Source organism: Neopelma chrysocephalum, unplaced genomic scaffold (assembly GCF_003984885.1).
Source record: "Neopelma chrysocephalum unplaced genomic scaffold, ASM398488v2 Primary Assembly neopelma1_92, whole genome shotgun sequence".
Taxonomy (NCBI): domain Eukaryota; kingdom Metazoa; phylum Chordata; class Aves; order Passeriformes; family Pipridae; genus Neopelma; species Neopelma chrysocephalum.
Genome location: NW_020897754.1, coordinates 136,089 through 154,898, shown reverse-complemented (window position 1 = coordinate 154,898; position 18,810 = coordinate 136,089). Strand labels below are relative to the sequence as shown.

The 18,810-nt window shown below is 44.6% G+C and overlaps 1 protein-coding gene across 1 annotated transcript; it reads right to left on the bottom strand.

The window, feature by feature from the left end:
• Window positions 1-174: 174 nt before the first annotated feature.
• Window positions 175-16,916, bottom strand: LOC113972473 (NADH-cytochrome b5 reductase 3). Its single transcript, XM_027693607.1, has 9 exons — window positions 16,815-16,916; window positions 13,172-13,303; window positions 9,697-9,769; window positions 7,377-7,483; window positions 6,444-6,573; window positions 5,480-5,563; window positions 5,277-5,362; window positions 3,026-3,125; window positions 175-2,479 (listed from the first exon to the last, which is right to left on the bottom strand). Exons 1-9 carry the CDS (start codon window positions 16,833-16,835, stop codon window positions 2,307-2,309), a joined length of 906 nt encoding a protein of 301 aa, XP_027549408.1. The 5' UTR covers window positions 16,836-16,916; the 3' UTR covers window positions 175-2,306.
• Between the last annotated feature and the right edge of the window lie 1,894 nt (window positions 16,917-18,810).

Here is an 18,810-nt window from a genome sequence, read left to right as displayed (position 1 = left end):
TTAATCACACTTGCAGGACTTCGCTGCAACCCCTGCCAAAAAACTGGAGGAATACTCCTAATTACTAAATTGGTTTAAAGAAAATAATAAAGTAATACGCAAAACCAACTTCTATCCTTGACTTGTTTAAAGGCTTTAGTACAGGGCCCTCAAGCAAAAGGGACTATGACACAGTTTTGGTTCATTAGATCATATAAAATCCCTTTTTTTATTTATTAAAAGAGCCTTATGTTGACAAGGAAGATGTACAAAATAAAGGTAAGAAGAGGAGGTTGGAGTGATAAGGAGGAAAAGGGAGACAGGTCACTCCTTGATTTGGTATCTAAATACAGCAGGTTTTGACCAAGCTCAAACAAGAAGATTAACACTTGAGTAAACAAATCTAACATTTTTTTTTCTCTTTTGAACCTTCATTTTATATCATTTTACAGTTTGTCTCTTACAAGGTTGAAGATGATGTGCTCACACACAGGTGATTCACCTGCAAGGTACTTTATTTCTTACACAGACATGAAAAAAAGCCAGTAATTGAATGAACAGAGTAAGTAATACAAAATAGTTGATGCATCATCAGCTCCAGGGTTCTGGTTTGGTTCTTTTAATAAGAAAACATGAGAAAAAATCTGTGCATATCCCACAATGATACAAACCAGCGGCTTCTCTCCTGTTTCTGCTTTTTGCCTTTCAGAAAAGGGACTGAAACTTTAAAAACTTGAGTAGTATTTCAACTTTGGAGCATTGTATTAAAGAACAAGTTTCAGAAGCACAAGTCAAAAATTGAAGACTTGAGGCAAACACTGAATTAATAAAACTAATAAAAGCATTATCTAGTTGAGGTTCCTTAAATTAACTGTATCTTCTCCTTTTAATTCTTGCTGAAAAATGAACCTTTTAAATACACAGTACCCATCTGTTGTACAGGCACAAAAGAAAACACAGTGAGCTGTAACCTCGAATTCCTACTGAATCTTTAAAAATTGATATTATACACTGACTCTGTGACATAGCACCCCACAGTACTTCAGACATGACTAAACCCCCTTTCAGTCACTCTGATGTCATCACCAGAAACAAGATTTTTAGTTTCCTAGACTGCCTCAGCAGCATCTCTGCTGTTCAGGAGCAGAAGGTCTGGCACACAAAGTGCCTTAAATTTTCCTTTTCTTTTCTGTAAAAAAAGTGTATTAAAAAATAAAAGCTAGAGCTATAGTAAACAGCTCCCAAGGAACAGCTTTAGATTCAGTGAGACATTTGAATTTGCTGTCAGTTTGGTGACTTAAGGCTGTTCCTGGGCATCCTTACCAAGCAAAACCCTCGGGAGCTTTGCCTGAGCAAGACAGGATGCATTCCACACCCAGAGCTGGGCTACCTGCCAGAACCCACCATGGCAATGAAACCTGAGCTCCCTTAAGTCCAAATCTATCTCTGGGAAACAATGAACAAAAAAAATCCCATCCAGTTTTCACTCAGCTTTTTTTTTTTCACACACAGAACAACTGCTTTTGTTACCCTGTGCCATCGCCTGCTATTTAAAAGTAAATACAAAAGTTAGTATTTTTTTTCAGTATTCCACACACTTACAAGCAAACAAATTCCAGGGATTTGTGGAACAGTGTCCAAAGCCTCCTGCCTTCTGTAGTTTCTTTCAGTGCCCAGGGATGAGAACTGGGAAGGTGTTTGCATTTAAGAGAGGCTGTTCCAAAATACAAAGGAAACCCATTTTGTATCAGTGCCTGCCTCTCTGTCTTGATTAACAAGGCAGCGTGAACAGCTTCAGTCATAAATAGTTAATTGGCATCCTTCAACTCAACAAGCATCTTTAAACTGATGATGCAAAGATCATGGATACAAGGCAAACACTCCTGGCCCTCATACTGTACAAGCTCCTCAAGGATTACAATTTGGCATAAGCAACATGAATAATCCACCACATTCTATTACTTCCACAGTTCATACCAAATAAAATCCTGGGTGTGCACAGTGTTAGGAAGTAGGATATTACTGCTGCCTGATTACAGAGCTAAGAAAAAGCATAAATGAGTGTGTGCTGCCCTGAGCAGCTGCACTGTGTTCCCTGGAGATGGAGCACACAGAGCACGAGGCACCACTACCTGTCCAGGCACAGCTTTAGTATAGCTGAGCTTGTGTGTCTTACTTGCCAGAGAATCAGAAAATAAGAAGCATTTTTAAGGTAAATGTAGCTTCCCAGCACTGTGCATCAGCCCCCTCTGTAACTTTATCCTGTTCCTTGTTAAATGTTTTTTTTCCTTCCCTTCTCCATAAGATCTCTGAATTACCAGTTGTCTTTAGAAGGAGAACCTCATGTCCTTGGAGTAGCCCAGTTTGTCCAGGTTGGGAATGCAGGCATACTGGATCATTGGAGGGGGTCCACACATGAGGATCAGAACATCATTTTGAGGTGGGGGTAGGTGGTCTCTGATCATCTCTTGGTTCACAAATCCTTGGCTGTATTCCCAACCTGTTAAAAAAAAATGAAAGTGGGGAAAGGGGAAAAAGGAGGAAAAGACAGACACAGGTCACTTTAGAAAGGAGCAATGCAGCTGATGAAGTCGTTCCTGGTTGGAAAACGCTCACAGTGATAATGAGTTCTACTGGGATATAATATAGTGAGGTCACAGGTTTAACCATCACATTCCCAGTCCTGGATGCCAAAAAAGATTCTGACCCAAACCTTTGGGCACAGTAAGACTGACAGTTTTTTCTCCTGGTTTTGGTCTGGTTTCACATGAGAGTGAAAGTCTGCAGAACAGTCTTCAGGGGGTCTAAGGTCAGTTCAAAGTTCCCAAATATCAAAGAAAAGGAACAGTGATCAGAAATTCCAGGAGGACACTAACTGCACCTCAGTGCATCCTTTTGTGAGGAACGATGCCACTGGGTGCATCCCAACATTCATTAGGCAAGCAATCAATCATTAAGCTCAGAAATACACCAAGACATGCATGTCTCCTGTGAAACACGTGCATTAATACTCAGAAGTCACAGGAAGTGGCAGTTTAGCTCTTACTTTCAGGTGCTCTGTCCACTGTGTACCAGCACTTAAAGCGACCGGGATTCTGAGCCTGGATCTCCTCCAGCTCGGAACGCAGCAGGATATCCTTCTCAGTCTGCAGGATAAGGAAAACAATGAGCACACTCTGCATCTGAGTGCAGCCCTCACATGACCACAGAGCAGCAGCTACTCTGTGAGTCCTGAGAGATGGAACAGATGATTCAACTCTGTTTTACAGGCTGAAGAGAGCAAACACAAGTTATTTCCATGCCTGTCCTGTGGCAGAGCTAATAAAAAGGGTCATAATAACTTTTCCAAATCCTGACCATGCCATGCCTTCCCTCTAAAAATGAAACAAAGCAGAACTTGGATCCAAACACAGAACCACCACCTAATCAGGGAATCAGAGGAATAAAGCCCTTTTTAGCACTATTACAAAAGCAACTTTAATCAAAAAACTTATCATGAACACACAGAAATATCTCCCTTTCACCTTTGCCAATTCAAGCATCATCAGCGCTGCCATAAATGAGACTGCTTGGTTTTTAAAAAGGATGTGGAACAAATAACCAAAAGGGTATCAAGTTCTGGTTGGAACCACAAATGTTACCCAGAGTATCAAGTTTGCTCCTCCCTGATGCAACATCATTGAAGGCCAGAAGAAAGCCTTATTTCTGTAGGAACAGCTGCAGCCTGGGCAGGAAGGGAAAGGGTAGAGACTAAAAGTGGTGCCATCCTCTGCAGCCTCAGTAATCTGGCACTGAGGTCACTGCTATGTCTGTAACTGGGAGGGTGAGGAGGAATGTGCCAGCAGCTATTCCCAAGAAGGTGCCTATTCCTGGAGCACCTACAGCTGCAAGTCCAGAAAAGCTATTACTGGGTCTGACCAATTCAAAGAGTGACAACCAGCACAGCAGGAGAACATGTACATTGTTTTAAATATGTTAAAATATTTAAAATATTTAAATATTTTTTATAACTGCCTTCTATTTGTGCAGTTACTGGTGCAAGGACTAGAAAGCCTTGGATTGATGTTTACCCAGCCTGTTGCTCACACACAGGGAATTGTTCCTCCAGCCCTCCCTGCAAGCAGCACTGAGTTTTTTGTGTTACTAAAGCAGCTCCAGCCCTGTGTTAGTCATCCTGAATTACTCACAGCAAACCCTGGCCCTCCTGCCCTGACACCACTGCACTTTATGCCAACTCGTAAGGCTTGGCAGAGACCAGCTGCTCCAGCCAGTAGCAGAGGGCACTGGTGGGGCTCCTCAGGAAAGGGAATCTTGGCACTTGGATAATAGCTTGTGGGCAGAAAAATCTCAGGTTGTAACTCAGCTATCACAGAATCACAGAATATTAGAATGGCCTGGGTTGGGAAGGACTTTGAAGATCATCTCATTCCAATCCCCCTCCCAAGGGCAGGGACACCTTCCACTATCCCAGGTTGCTCAGAGCCCCATCCAACCTGGCCTTCAACACTTCCAGGGATGGGGCAGCCACAGCTTCTCTGGGCAACCTGTGCCAGGGCCTCACCACCCTCCCAGGGAAGAATTTCTTCCTAATATCCACTCTAAGCCTACTCTCTTTCAGTTTGAAGCCATTCCCCCTTGTCCTGTCACTCCAGGCCCTTGGAAATAGTCTCTCCATCTGTCTTGTGGGCTTAGATATGGTACAAATGAAATGAGGACACACTGAATGTGAGAGGAGAGAGGAATAACAGAGAAGAGCCTAAAGAAGCTAAAAAACACAGGCAGGAAGTGAGGCTACCCACAAATAATGACTTATAGTCCAGAAACAAACACTTATTAGATGGAGATATTCAAAGCCTCACCTAAGGTGTCCTCAAAGAGGAAGACCCCACACGCAAACCCTGCTGCAAATCTGGGGAGTCAAAGTTGGTGAAGGATGCAAATATCCACCTCTGTCATGTTTCCACTAAGAAAGACAGCTCTGAAAGTCTGCCCAAAATGTTAAACAACTTGCCCAAAGGAATGCAGAGTTTTAAAACACTCATGAACTGGATTAGAAGCAGAGCAATGAGTCACAGGAAAACAAGCATTAGCTGGGAGGAAAGCGGCATTTCTGTAGCAATGCTAAAATCCCAATTGTTTGTAGTGCTTTTATATGGCAAGTTTTCAACATCTCAGTTCACTTCTGCCCTCAGGGTTTGTATTTCTGTACCAGGCTTCCTCAGAAAGGATTTCATTTGCTGAGTGAAGTTCTGCTAGTTAAGTAAAACTTCACAGACATAAAAAAAGGAGAGAATTACCTGATTAGCAAACAGCAGCTGACAAATGGTGGGGTCATCTTTGTCTTTCATGATTGCTTTAATGATCTGCAGCATTGGGGTTATCCCTGGGAGAGAAAGGCATGTCAGTGATGTGAGTGTGAAGGAGCAAAAGAAAGGATAAGTGAGAGAAAATGCATCTCCCAGCTCTTAGAAACCAGGGGTGAATCCTCATAGATACATACCAGTCCCACCTGCAATCATCCCCACATATTTCACTGTCTTAGTAACTGGGTCAGCTTTCTTTTCTGGCCGAATGTCAAACTTGCCTGAAGAGAGAAAGAGATGCAAAACATTGAGGAAAGCAGCAAACACTGCCTGTTATCCCTTTCCAATCCCTAATTGCCTTTGTTTCAGCCCTGTCACCCTTCCCTCCCAGCAAACAGCAAAGGTGAAGATGTCACGAATTAAAACAAATCCTGCAAGATGATGAAAGATTGTAAGACATGTGACGATAACACTGACATGGGTTATTACTTACTCCTGACATCAAGACATCACTACTTGTACTTCTGTTTGCTCACATCCCATACCCCCAGTGATATTCAGAAGCCCAGAATCTGGAAAAAGTTCTACAGAAAGGAATTAATCTGCTCAGAGAGTTTATTTACCCTGTGCAGGTTATTTTAAGGGGCAACCTGAAATATGCAGGGTGTATATTTTGTATATTTTGTGTATTTTTTTCTACATTTTTCTCTTTTTGAGCTGATTTGGCAGTTTCAGCCAGATCTGACAGAGAGCTTGAAACTCCCCAGAATGTTGTATTTGTTGTATTCACACCCCTCTTCATCCAGGATACCATGAATACTACATACAAAGCTCTGGAAAATCATGTGTTGGGAGTTCTGCTGCTCACAAAACTGCCAGAAGGTTTTTGTGACACACTGAGGGCTGCACTGTGCCAAAGTGAGTTATTTTATATTGACACAAAAGTCCTGCCTGCTCCTAAAGTTCATTTTCTCTTGGGAAATTAGCACTGGGCAGTGCAAATGCCAAGTGTTTTTATCAGTGTACAAACTATGGCCATGACAACACGGAGAAAATTCCCTTGTTTGAGAACAATATCAATAACAAGGACTTCTACAGTAATAAGTCATTTTTCCTGTATTATTTAGTCTGGATAAGTTATATCTTTCAAACCAGCCTTGCCTTTTCCTTTGTAGACAAGTAGGCCACTTGGTCCTCTGAAGTCAATGGTGTCCCCTATTTTCAGGCTGTCCAAGTACTGAGACATCTTCCCCCCATCAGGAAACTTTGGGTGGACACCTCTGAAGTAGATCTGTTAAAAACAACGAAGGAATTGATCTCACAGCTCAAAGATGAGCATTTGCCCTTCAAATATTTAGGTTTATAGGAATAATAATATATTTAGGTAATATTTATACACATACTCCTCATGCAAAGAACATAATTACTCCCTAAAGAAATATCAGTGCAGATCTGACTGACAAAAAAAAGATTAAAATGCCACTCTTGCCCCAGTTTTTGGACACAGACTGGCAATTTCTCCATTGTATTTCTGTAACACAAAAAGTTTCAATAATAATCAGCATGATGTACACCCAAGTTCAAAAGGGGGTAGAAAAAATAAAGAAAAAAGCCCATACCAGGAATTTCAAAAAGTAAAATTCTGAGAGCAAGTCCAGTGCAGATATTAATATTTTAAATTCCTGTCAGCTTTAAATGACAGGTAGCCTAGCTAGGTAATCTAGCTACCAGGAGACAAAACAAAAGGACATTATCCTAAGACTTAAAATCACATTCTTACTAATTAAATCAGTCATTCATTCTTACTAATTAAATCAGTCATTCACACTGCTTGGATCAGTAACAATCATGATCACTGTTCTCAGTGATCATAATGACCATATTACATCAGCTTCAGAAGCAGCTGACCATCCAGGCAAGGTTAATTTCTTATTTCAGAAGGATTAAAAAGTGTATGAACATCTGCAGGTCTCCCCAGATTGTGGAAAACTGCAGTATGGGGGTACAGGAAATGATGCAGCATCTCAGGAGACACTAAAGAGGTGTCTGCAAAATGCCTGGTGGGTTGTAGGTAACAGAGCATGACATTCTCACCTTGACAACAAGATCCACAAAGCCCTTGTCATCATCACTGGAGACTGGAGTGTAAGGTCTGACAACCAGAGCTCCATCGATCCGTGCAGACAGGTAGATGTGCTGCCCTGCATGCAGGGAAATGAAAAAAGCCATTTTCTTTCAGAAGATTTTTATTCTATGGATGTCCACTGTACACGGACTTCAAAGGCAGCCTCAAAGTTCTCCTAACTACCTTATTTTGGGGCGTCACTTCTTCCTCTCTCACTTTCCTGACACTGTAACACCTTGCCAGAGTTGTTACCCAGGCACGGATTTTACCTGCGAGGGCAGACAACTCTGCTGCCAATTTTATGTGTCAGTCACATCTCTTCTGACACCTTCATGTACTTACATTTAGCACAGTCCTAAATGTACATGAGATCTTGCAAAAGATGTGATTTGCCTCTCCTGTACAGACAAGTGAAAAGGCCACAGGAGGGGAAACCTGTCCAGTGCTGTTCACACCTCTTTATTAATCTGTTAGTTACACTGAGTTTATAAGTGTTCTTATTTTGACCACAAATCCCCCACGTCTTCCAGGAGGTCTCTTTGCTAAGGCTGCCCAGACACAAAGCCCTTTTCTAACCCTGCTACTCCTCCAGTTTAACATGTGAATGCAGTGATCACATTTCCACCTGTCACACATTCTCTGAACTCTCTACAATAGTTTCTTTTCTCTATGTCAACATTTTTTTCTGAAAAAATATATAAATTAACATCTAAGAAAGGTATTCTTATAAAATTCCAACATTCTGAAGAGATCCAAGTGAAGAATAACTGAGGGGAAGGCAGGGAGGAATTTGGTTTTTGTTATTTTATCAAAGCTAGGTCAACAGAACAAACTATCTCCCCTGCCTGTTATGGGAACACAAAGAGGGGATTTTACCACAAGCTGCTCTGCAAAATACCATAATAACCATATTCCATCAGCTTCAGAAGCAGCTGACCATTCAGGCAAGGTTAATTCCTTATTTCAGGAGGATCACAAAGTGCAGGCAGAGCAGTGGGTGGATGAAGATGTGCTACCTGGTGACCTGGGAAATGAGCAACCACAACTCACCTGAAGCTGTACACGGACACAGCGTAAGGGTGGTTCCTAGAACCTCCTCAGCAAAGCCTACACACATCTGGCAGCACAGGGAAGACCAGGCAAGGAGTGGCCCCACTACCCCCTCCTCCAGGAACAGAGCTGTGGTGACCACTGCAGACTGTCAGCCTGGACTGCTCTTGGGACACATCGCACAAGAATTGGTACAAACTCAGAAAAGGGGCTCCTCCCAGAGAGAAAACATGCCTTAGGCTCTTACTGGTTAGAGCTTTTCCCTGCCCTGATAGGACACTGGCAGCCTCCTCGTGGGGCCACACACACACAGTCCCCTCTCCCTTGGCATGAATTTTCCAGCGTGTTTTCCTGCAACGCTCCAGCTGGTGGGAACTAGTGCTGGTGCTGGACTAACCACGCAGAGCACACACACTGGTACCTGTCCCACAGCTGCAGCTCTGCTGCTTCTACTTGCTTTTCCACCCTCACCAGCTTCCAGCTCTCTCTGCTTCCCAAATCTCACTCAGCAAACCACTCCTCAATGTTCCTTATGGGCAAGGGAGGGAAAAAGGCTCCTGGCTTCTTAACGGGATCAAGAGATTAATAACACCCTAGACAAGAGGGAACTTCAGCCCGTGGGCTGGAATGCTGGAAAGGTGCTGAAAACAACCACAAAGCACCTGAGCCACAGATCATTTCAACAGCTTGTTAAAGCAGAATTCACTATTAAACACAAGCCACAATTAAATTCTTTTTATACAAGCAGTAGCTTGTATACAATGGCACTAGGATATTATGGAAGGCAAGGCCTATGGAAGCAGCTGCCCCACAGGGATTGAGAAATTCCATGAGACTGGCTGCAAATTTGGAAGTGAGGAGGAGATCATCTGGTGAACCACGTGTGTTAGAGAAGTAGCTCAGAGTGGTGCCCCAGGGGATGGAAAGGGATCAAGCACCACAGGAAAATTTCCACCACAGGCTGGAAAGCTGAGACTGGAAAAATACAAGTAAAGACCAGTGTTTGATTGTGTTCCCTTCAGGGAAACAAGCTGGATGTACACTCCCTGTAAGCACACCAGATTTCAGACCCTGCAGATTACGCGCAGTGTGAGGATAATCTTGCAAAGCTCCAAATACCAGCTCAAGCCACAGGGACAGTATAGAAAATTCAACAGCTCAAAACAAAGGAAAAAAAAATCCCCATAAAATCTCCGGTAGGATAATTAACAACACTCGGATTCTTTCTAAGGAACGTACCTACAGGGAGACCCAGGACATGCTCCATGGAAGGGAGAGCAAATCGGAATCTTCTTGTGTCGTGACTAACTTCCTGAAAGGAGAAAATGAAAAGAACAAAAAGCTGTGTTGTTGGGATTTAAAGTCTGTGATTTCACTTGTAAAACCAACACACTGGTTTGTGTTGGCCTCTTGCAGGATTAAGTATCTGGGGGAGAGCAGCACCCCAACTGAAATTTTTGCACAATGCAAATATGAACTCTGACGTCAACTTTTCCTTCAACTCCCTGAAAACTTCTCTCAAAATATTTGAGAAGTAATACAGAATTAAAAATAGAAATAAGTACTGTTCTGCTGTATATTTAAAATGTGAATACCAAAAGTTAATGACCCTCATACGCAGATTAAGAATAAATGATAACTTTCTAAATATTATGAACATTTACACTGTCTTCTGTGAGAAGGCCACGAGATAAAATTTAATTAGTTGTTCAATTCTCATTTAAAGTTTAAATATGCAGTAGTTCAAGGCCAAAATATTTGGATTTGGATCTCTCAAAATCAGATGAAATAACCATTTCAATGCAGAAGATGATTTCAGAAGACACCAGTGGCTGTCAAGATTAGGAAGTAGCAACCAGGTTCCTTTTGCTATGCTAAGAGCCTTAAAAATATTTTCCCTGTAAAAACTGAACTAACCTGTAAATAAAATTGAAAAGAGCACTCTATTTAGATATAAACTCTATTATAAAATTATGACAATATATGCAGTCCAGCTGGGATAATTATTGTAATCTTTTACCAGGAAAGTCATACCTTGAACAAAATTTTGGCAATAAGTAAATAAAATGTTATTTTTTATGCTATGTAAGTTTTGTATTTCAAAAATCACGTCATATTCGTGGGAATAAAAAACACAGCAAAGAAAGAGAGAAAGACACAGCACACAGCTTAATGCCTCATCCAGTGACTTCCTTTTTTAAAATCCCTATGGGCTTTTAAATTTCATGAACATTCCATAAAATATTGTAATCCTTATTTTGTTTGTTTATTTGTTTTTAAAATAACCAATGGAGACAGATTCCTTCCTCATCACAGTTTATCTCATCTTCCCTTACTCTGCTCACACTGATGAAATTTTCTTCACAACTCATTTTAAGGTAAATCCTGAAGGAAAATGGAACTAATTGGCAGTCAAAAAAGGGCTTCTCTGTGTACTTATGTCTATTCAGGAGCAGTAACTTCCATTAGAAATTCCTCTAGAAAGACAGCTGCTATGGAGTTAACACTGCTGCTTTCACACTGACTTCTGCTGTTCCTGAGTGGAAATTTCAGCACCAGCTTCACCACTTCAAAGCTGGATTTTGCCAATACTCCTGTATTTTTATTATGCTGTCTTTACCCTCATACAGAAAGCACCAAGTTCTGAATTCCCATTTAAATCATCTCATCAGTTAAAGTCGGGATGGCTCAGCTGAAGGTGACTGAACACAAGTATTTTGGTGCATCACAAGAGGCAACTGTGAGAAACACCAAGAGTCTCCAGACATTCCTAATACCGAGATCAGCAAGGCTGTGCCTCTGCTCTCTCACACAGGCAAGACACTGAGCCAGGCATTCTGCAAGCTGGGAGTCAAGGCTGCATTACAGACAGCCTTGAATCGGGATGCAGGAGCCATTTCCAGCATGGGATCACTTTGGCTGCATTCCCCAATGCCATCCCTTGGCATTGCCCTGAACTCCTGGAAGCCCTTGGCCAGGCATTCCTGTCTAAAGTTGCAAATGCAAAGCTGGAGGGCAGTTTTTGCAGGCTGGTGCATTGCTGAAGCCACTGAAAGGCAACCATTGAATGATGCTCACCATTATAAAACCAACCAACCAGACTGAAGTTGTTGGGTTTTTAAGGCATAAACTAAATTAGCACACCTAACTATATCATGACATATTTTAAACACTAGGAAGCAGCCTTGGGACTCCTATTTCTCCATTCAAAAATGGGAGGTATGGAATACTCAATTTGGGCATATTCATAGGATCACAGAATATTTTGGTTGGAAGGGACCTTAAAGATCATTCAGTTTCAACCCAGGGACACCTTCCACTAGCCCAGGGTGCTCAGAGCCAACCTGGCCTTCAACACTTCCAGGGATGGGACAGCCACAGCTTCTCTGGGCAACCTGTGCCAGGGCAGGGCCTCACCACCCTCCCAGGGAAGAATTTCTTCCCAATATCCAATCTAAACCTACTCTCTGTCAACTGAAGCCATTCCCCCTTGTCCTGTCACTCCAGGCCCTTGGAAATAGTCTCTCCCCATCTACCCTGTGGGCTCCCTTCAGGTACTGGAAGGCCACAAATAGGTCACCCCAAAGCCTTCTCTTCTCCAAGCTGAACAATCCCAATTCTCTCAGCCTTTCCTCACAGCAGAGCTGCTCCATCCCTCTGATCATCTTGATGTCCCTCCTCTGGACTCGCTCCAACAGGTCAGTGTCCTTTGACCTGGTTATATATGAGCTCTTCCTCCACCCTAATATCAATGAAAAGCATACAAAAATAACAACAGTGTGAAAAAAAAAAATCAGTATTTAGCAAAAAAACTGTGAATTCTCTTCTGTTCCAAACTAGTCCAGCAGAAACATGCAAGTAGTTGGACTGTCAGAAGCCTGTGAAGTGCCTCAGCTTCCCTCCCCTCCTGCAGGTCAAGCTGTACCTGCAGCCACGTGCTCCCATCTCACGAGAAAGCAGGGAGTATATAATAATAGAGTGGCTGCAGTACACATGGGAAATAAATTCCATAAGTACACATGGGATATAAACTCAGCAATGCAGCCCAGCCCAAGCCACAGGGAAGCTTTCAGTTCCCACGAAACCAGGATTTGGAATGGCAATGACTGTTTTCCTTGACAGGCAGAACAAGTGAAAGCCAATCTATCAGTGCACTGCCTACACCTCAAACAAAGCTCTGTTCCAGTCCAAAGTTCTTTTTATCAAAAGTCTTCTGATAAATTTCTGACTAGTTCATTGACTTAAAAAGTCAACACTAAAAAGATCCTCAAGTGTGACTTTACACCCGAAACCCCAGGATTTCTATCCCCAGGTTTATCCAAGGGGAACCTGGAGTGTTCACCTTTGGTGGCTTTGGTCCCCTTCTCACAAGCTGAGTTACCAACTTCTGATGGCAAGATCCATCCCTGAAAGGGTCATGACTTTCCTCTGAAATCCTGGTTGAGCAGAGATTTCATTCTGTACTAGAAGGTACTTTTAACAAAGAGAAGCTGAGACAGCTCAGGTGCTGTCAAGGACTGTATGATTTAAACACCTTTCAATGATGTAAACACTTTGCTTCCTGTAACACATTAAAATACAACAATCTAGTACCAGGAATCGGTATCAACGTAGTTGTGTTCACCCTGCTGTGACATTACCCAAGATTTCAGAAGCTCTGAGGATTTCACAGTGTCCACGGAGAGGTCATGCTCAGCACTCCACATGCACTTACCTCCTTATCAATCAGCCTCAATGCGTACTTCACTTCAGGATCCTTCAGAGTGATGGCAGGATGGGGATTCCTGAAAATCCTCATGATGGTGGTGTAGATGAGCCATATTGGGTATGTCACAACCTGACGCAACTGCAGCAACACAGAAAGAGTGTTAGACTTGTGCACAATGAGAGCAAGTCATTTTAGTGAGGTCTATGGTAGCATGAGAGGACAATCCAGCCACCAAAAAAAAATAAAGTGTTTCTTTGTACTAATATGAGCATGAAGAGGAAGTATTATTAAAAAATACCAAACAACAACAGACAAATACCAGCAAGTGTAACACAGAAATTTGCTTTATGAATACCTGGTGTTCAGTGCTGAGGCACTTGCAGCTGACCAGGATTCCCAGCTACTCCTCCCCTAAATGTCCCAGATGCTCACCCCCTGCATCTCATGTCCCCCAGCCTCCCACTGGCACGTGCAGATCACAGAATGGATCAGGCTGGAAGGGACCACAGTGGGTCATCCGGTCCCACCTCCCTGCTCCAGCAGGGTCATCCCAGAGCACATGGCACAGGATTGTGTCCAGACAGCTCTGGAATATCCCCAGTGAGGGAGACTCCACACCTTCTCTGGGCAATCTGTTCAGTGCTTGGTCACTGCACAGCAAAGAAGTTCTTCCTCATGTACAAGTGGAACTTCCTGGGCATCAGTTCCTGCCCGAGGCCTCACATTGCTGGGCACCCCCGAGCAGAGCCTGGTCCATCCTCTGCCCCCTCCCTGCACACACTGACACTCATGGATGAGGTCCCCTCTCAGTGTCTCTTCTTGAGGCTGAACAGCCCCAGCTCCCTCAGCTTTTCGTGGTCAGGGAGATGCTCCAGTGCCTGAATCATCTCCGCAGCCTCTGCTGCCCACTGGGCAACAGGTCCCCCTGAAAGCTCTGGCCAGGGCCAGGGCTCCTGTCTCTGAGTGAGTTATTTGGGCTCCCTGGCCTGCCAGTGTCTCTGTGTTCCTCCATCCACAGAGAACAACTACTTATAAAAATTCTCTCAGACTCTGTAATTTGTTATTCAGTGCTTTAACAGAGGAGAGTTGGAAAGCATGACTACAGCAAAAGCCAAAAAGTGAGCTCACAGTCCTGCCTCGTTAGCTTTCACTTTCATTTCATTTTGAAGGGACCTGACCGGTATTTTAGAATGCCATTTCTGCAAGTGTGACAGTGGTCAGGAGACTATTTAAAAACAAACAAAAAACAAACCCAAACCGCTCCTACATTATTATTACTAAAACTGTGTAAGGGACAGCATAATTTCTCTCTTCTTAAGATGCTGCTGTAGGGGTTTAAAATGCATCAACACTGTGTACAGCTTCAGGACACACCATGCCATACCCACACACTGCATTTTTCACTTTTACTTGAAACAAACTGAAATAGCTCCACACATCTTGTTTGTGAAGAAGCTGAAGTTTATAGGAATGTTTTCCTTAACTCCCACAGATCCACTAAACTACTGCAGCTCCAGGAAGAACTTTTGTTACTGACACAAAAAAGGGGAAGTGAGGAGAGTTAAGAAAGCAGCAGAGCAGCAAATAAACTCCCTAATGAGAATTTAGCAGGTGAATGAGACCTGGTGGCAACAGCAATCTGACTCTGAGGCAGACAGTGTTTCAAATGAAATATTCATGTGTCAAAATAGTTTCATTTACAAATGTGCCTGTCTAAAATGGACCACAAAACTGCAAACAATGCTGCTGTTGTCTGGCAAAAATGCAGTTGGAAATGGGAATTCAAAACCTCAGGCTCAGTCCCGACTCCAACATTAATGTCAGTATCATGACTGGGAAGGCAAGAGGAGGGTGGAGTTCAAACTGTCATCTCTGCAAAGTCACTTTCTCCACCTGTGTGCAGAGATGAATGTTTTCTCCCACCTCTGCAAATAATTTTCGGGTCATCAGTTGTCAAGCAAAAACTCCCACAGCTGTTCAATAAATGAGATTAACACACTGTCCCCAAATGTGCATCATCATCACTTTGTGAAGCAGGGAGTGTACTGGAACAGAATGCAGTTTGATTTTGACAAACAATCTGAACACAGCGTTTGCCTCGTGGAAGGCAATTTGTTATTCATGGTCAATTAGTGCAAAAGCCTCGTGGCATCTGGCCTAGAAAGAAACAGCACACCCACCAATTCAGATAATTTCAGTTCCTTACTCAGACGCTATCAGCAGGTGGGCAGAGAAAAAAGGGGAAGAACTGAAGGCTGAATGAGTATAAAAAGTTATGCCTGCTAAGAAAAACATTCTCTGGGTTAAAAGTGATCAATAAACTCTCAGCACGGGGCAGACCAAGGTGTTAATGAAAATAACTGCACTGCATCCATGGCAGCTGCATCAGGTCTCCAGCAGCTGAGAGTGACTAGCTTGACCAAAAGGCCTGGGAATCACAAAATGAGGACCTGGTGACTCATCATTTCCAGCTGCACAAATCTCTGCTAACAGAGAACACAGAATTAGTAACTGAGCAGGAATTTTTATTCATGGCAACAGACCTCAGTGTGATAACAAAGAGAAAAGCCATAGCATGGAGACTGCCAGCTGCTGGGGCATGGTGAGCAGGGCTCAGTTAAACACAGCTTCAGGCTGGACACTCCATCACCGACCTGCCCTACAAACACACAAACCAAACCCTGCTTTGGCATGAAAACCCTGTTACCCTCAGCTCCAATGCCTCTCCCCACACTTCCTCATTCAAACCCTGTTTCTGAAGTGATCTTAGCTAGACATTCTTCTCATCTGTTTTAGAAAACGATAAGAGGATAAAGGGATTTCTTCACTTCTGCAGCTTCAGCATCTGCCTCATCTCCTCCCTTCAATGCATCTAACAATAAGCCGTGCCCAAACGTTGCATCCAGTTCCGTCCTGCCCCTCTCACAAACCCAGAAGCATTTGAGCAGGTGCATAAGACAAAAGAAACAGGGATGAAGGTCTGGGGAAAGAGGGGAATGATGCATGGGAGAGATGACAGCGCTGCAGACCCCACCACTCAGCAGGAATGATCATGGAATCACAGAATGGGGCTGGGTTGGAAGGGACATTAAAGCTCATCCAGTTCCAACCCCCTACCACGGGCAGGGACACCTTCCACTGGCCCAGGTTGCTCCGAGCCCCGTCCAATCTGGCCTTGAACACTTCCAGGGATGGGGCAGCCGCAACCTCGGGCAATCTGTTCCCATGCCTCACCACCCTCACAGTGAAGAATGTCTTCCTAACATCCGATCTAAACCAGCTGATCCCGACGGAGGGAAAACCGCGCCCCCGCAGCTGCCCGGCCGGAGGGTTCCGGGCCGCTGAACAACAACAGCGCGCAGTTATTCGCGGAGCCGAGGGCGGACAAACGCCACCACCGCCGGCGGCACCACCACGGCGGGGGCCGGAGCCGCGGGAGGCAGCGGGGACACGCTGGGGCACCGCCAGGCCTCGGGTGTCCCCGCGGGAGGAGCAGGGGGTGGGCAGGGGGGACCATCCCGCACCGTGGGGCGCAGGGACCGCTATGCTCCGCTGCCACGCCGTGCCGTGCCGTGCCGTGCCGTGCCGTGCCATGCCATGCCATGCCATGCCATCCCGCTCCCGGTCGCAGTGGCTCCCCAGCACTCACCGCGCTGAGCTGCGACCCCATCGCTGCCCCGACAGACCCGAGGACACCGCCCCGGCCCGCTCCGCCCCGTGACGTCACGGCGGTACGTGCCTCCCGCCCCGCCCCGTGACGTCACGCGGCCGAGCTGAGCTCCCGCCCCGTGACGTCACACCGAGGGGCTGCCGGTGTTGTGTTGTCACAGCCCTTTTGCCCTCTGTGAACTGCCTGAATAACCCCGGAGTGGGGTCACGGTCCGGTTAGTGACAGACGGCTCTTAGAATCGTAGAATCAGTCGGATTGGAAAAGACCTCCGAGATCGTCAAGTCCAACCCTTGATCCAACCCCGCTGTGGCTGCCAGACCATGGCACTGATGCCACATGCAGTCTCATCTTAAAAATCTCCAGGGATGGTGACTCCAGCACCTCCCTGGGCAGCCCATTCCAATGCCTGATCACTTTCTCTGTAAAAAATTTCTTCCTAATATCCAACCTAAACCTCCCCTGGCACAGCTTAAGACCCTGCCCTCTTGTCCTAATTCTTCCCGAATTAAGGCACCAAGGAGACCGTGTGCTGAAGTCCATAGGACGGGTTTTATTTAACTAGTTACCACCCAGGGGTCCAGCGGTGTCCTGGTGGTGCTTCCTCACCCTGGGCTTCTCAGTGGTGGTTCCTGGGATCGTTTGAAACTTTTCATCCTTCATACATGTTAGCAAAGGAGTTATACATCAAACAAAGGAATTATTGCTCCTTGGCTACAAGTGACATAGTTCTCTTATTAATTAGTATTCTATCTTCCGTTGGTTAAATTATTCCCTCACTTCTTGTGCTGATTAATCCACATGCTCCGTCTTCTTTTGGGTTGGTGGGTTTCTTGGGTCGATGGTCCATGAGTCGGTGGTTGTGATTTCCCCTTCCTGGAAATACCTTTTGCCCAGTCAGAGCTGATTTCAGCACAGTTTCTGAGTTGGTTTTAGCAGTTTCTTCCTTATCTGGGGAGTTCTGCCACAGATGTCCTTGTGGCCCATAAATTATTCATTCTCTGTGTCCGCTATCAGTGGCACATCCTTCTCCCCAACCTTTGTTAACCTCCCCCTAGCTCTGAGACCACTGAAGCATGTCAAGCCCTTAAATTTGGCAAGGCAATTTTACAGACAAGTGATTTATCTTTCTAAGACCCAGACAACAGTGCCAGCCTTATACAGTCCAAGTTCTGAGTATCCAACCTGGCCTTCAACACTTCCAGGGATGGGGCAGCCACAGCTTCTCTGGGCAACCTGTGCCAGGGCCTCACCACCCTCCCAGGGAAGAATTTCTTCCCAATATCCAATGTAAAGCTACTCTCTGTCAGTTTGAAGCCATTCCCCCTTGTCCTGTCACTCCAGGTCCCTGGAATAGTCTCTCTCCATCTTCCTTGTGGGCTCCCTTCAGGTACTGGAAGGCCACAATCAGGGCACACCAAAGCCTTCTCTTCTCCAGGCTGAACAATCCCAATTCTCTCAGCCTTAACGATTCATTAATGGCAATGTTTATCCAAAAAGCACCAGGACTGAGCTGTGCAACAAGATAGGATGTTTCAGCCAGGCTGCCTAAAAGTTTGGTTTACACCAATGTGTACAAATTACTGACTAATAAGCAAATGCATCTTTGTGTCTGTGCTAAATGTGAAACATTTCAAAGCTCTTTAATTAATATGGCTTCACCTGCAGTGAACAGACCTCAATGATTCCTAAACACAGATTCTCCTTACAAAATCCCAGATCTTGGCAAAGGTCAGCATCTGCTGCTTGAGGTGGCAGCTTTGTCAGGCAGATCTTCCACAGGTTTATTGTCCCATTCATTTGGAAATGCTGTCACATGGGAGTGAGACAGCACCGAATACTCTCCTCATTCCCCTGTGACAGAAAAAGAGGAACAGAGAGCAGGGGCAGCCTGGCCTCAACTGTTGCACAAAAAAACCCCTGTGCAATGGGTTTCTGCAGAGAAACCCAACCCACACATTTTCCAAGGCTGCTCTCT

Coding starts and splice junctions, on each gene's coding strand:
- LOC113972473 (XM_027693607.1), bottom strand. CDS start 16,835: ATGGGGTCGCAGCTCAGCGCG. Junction 13,304..16,814: donor TGGGGTCGCAGCTCAGCGCG/GTGAGTGCTGGG, acceptor GTGTTGCTGCAG/TTGCGTCAGGTTGTGACATA. Junction 7,484..9,696: donor TGTCCTGGGTCTCCCTGTAG/GTACGTTCCTTA, acceptor CCCTGCATGCAG/GGCAGCACATCTACCTGTCT.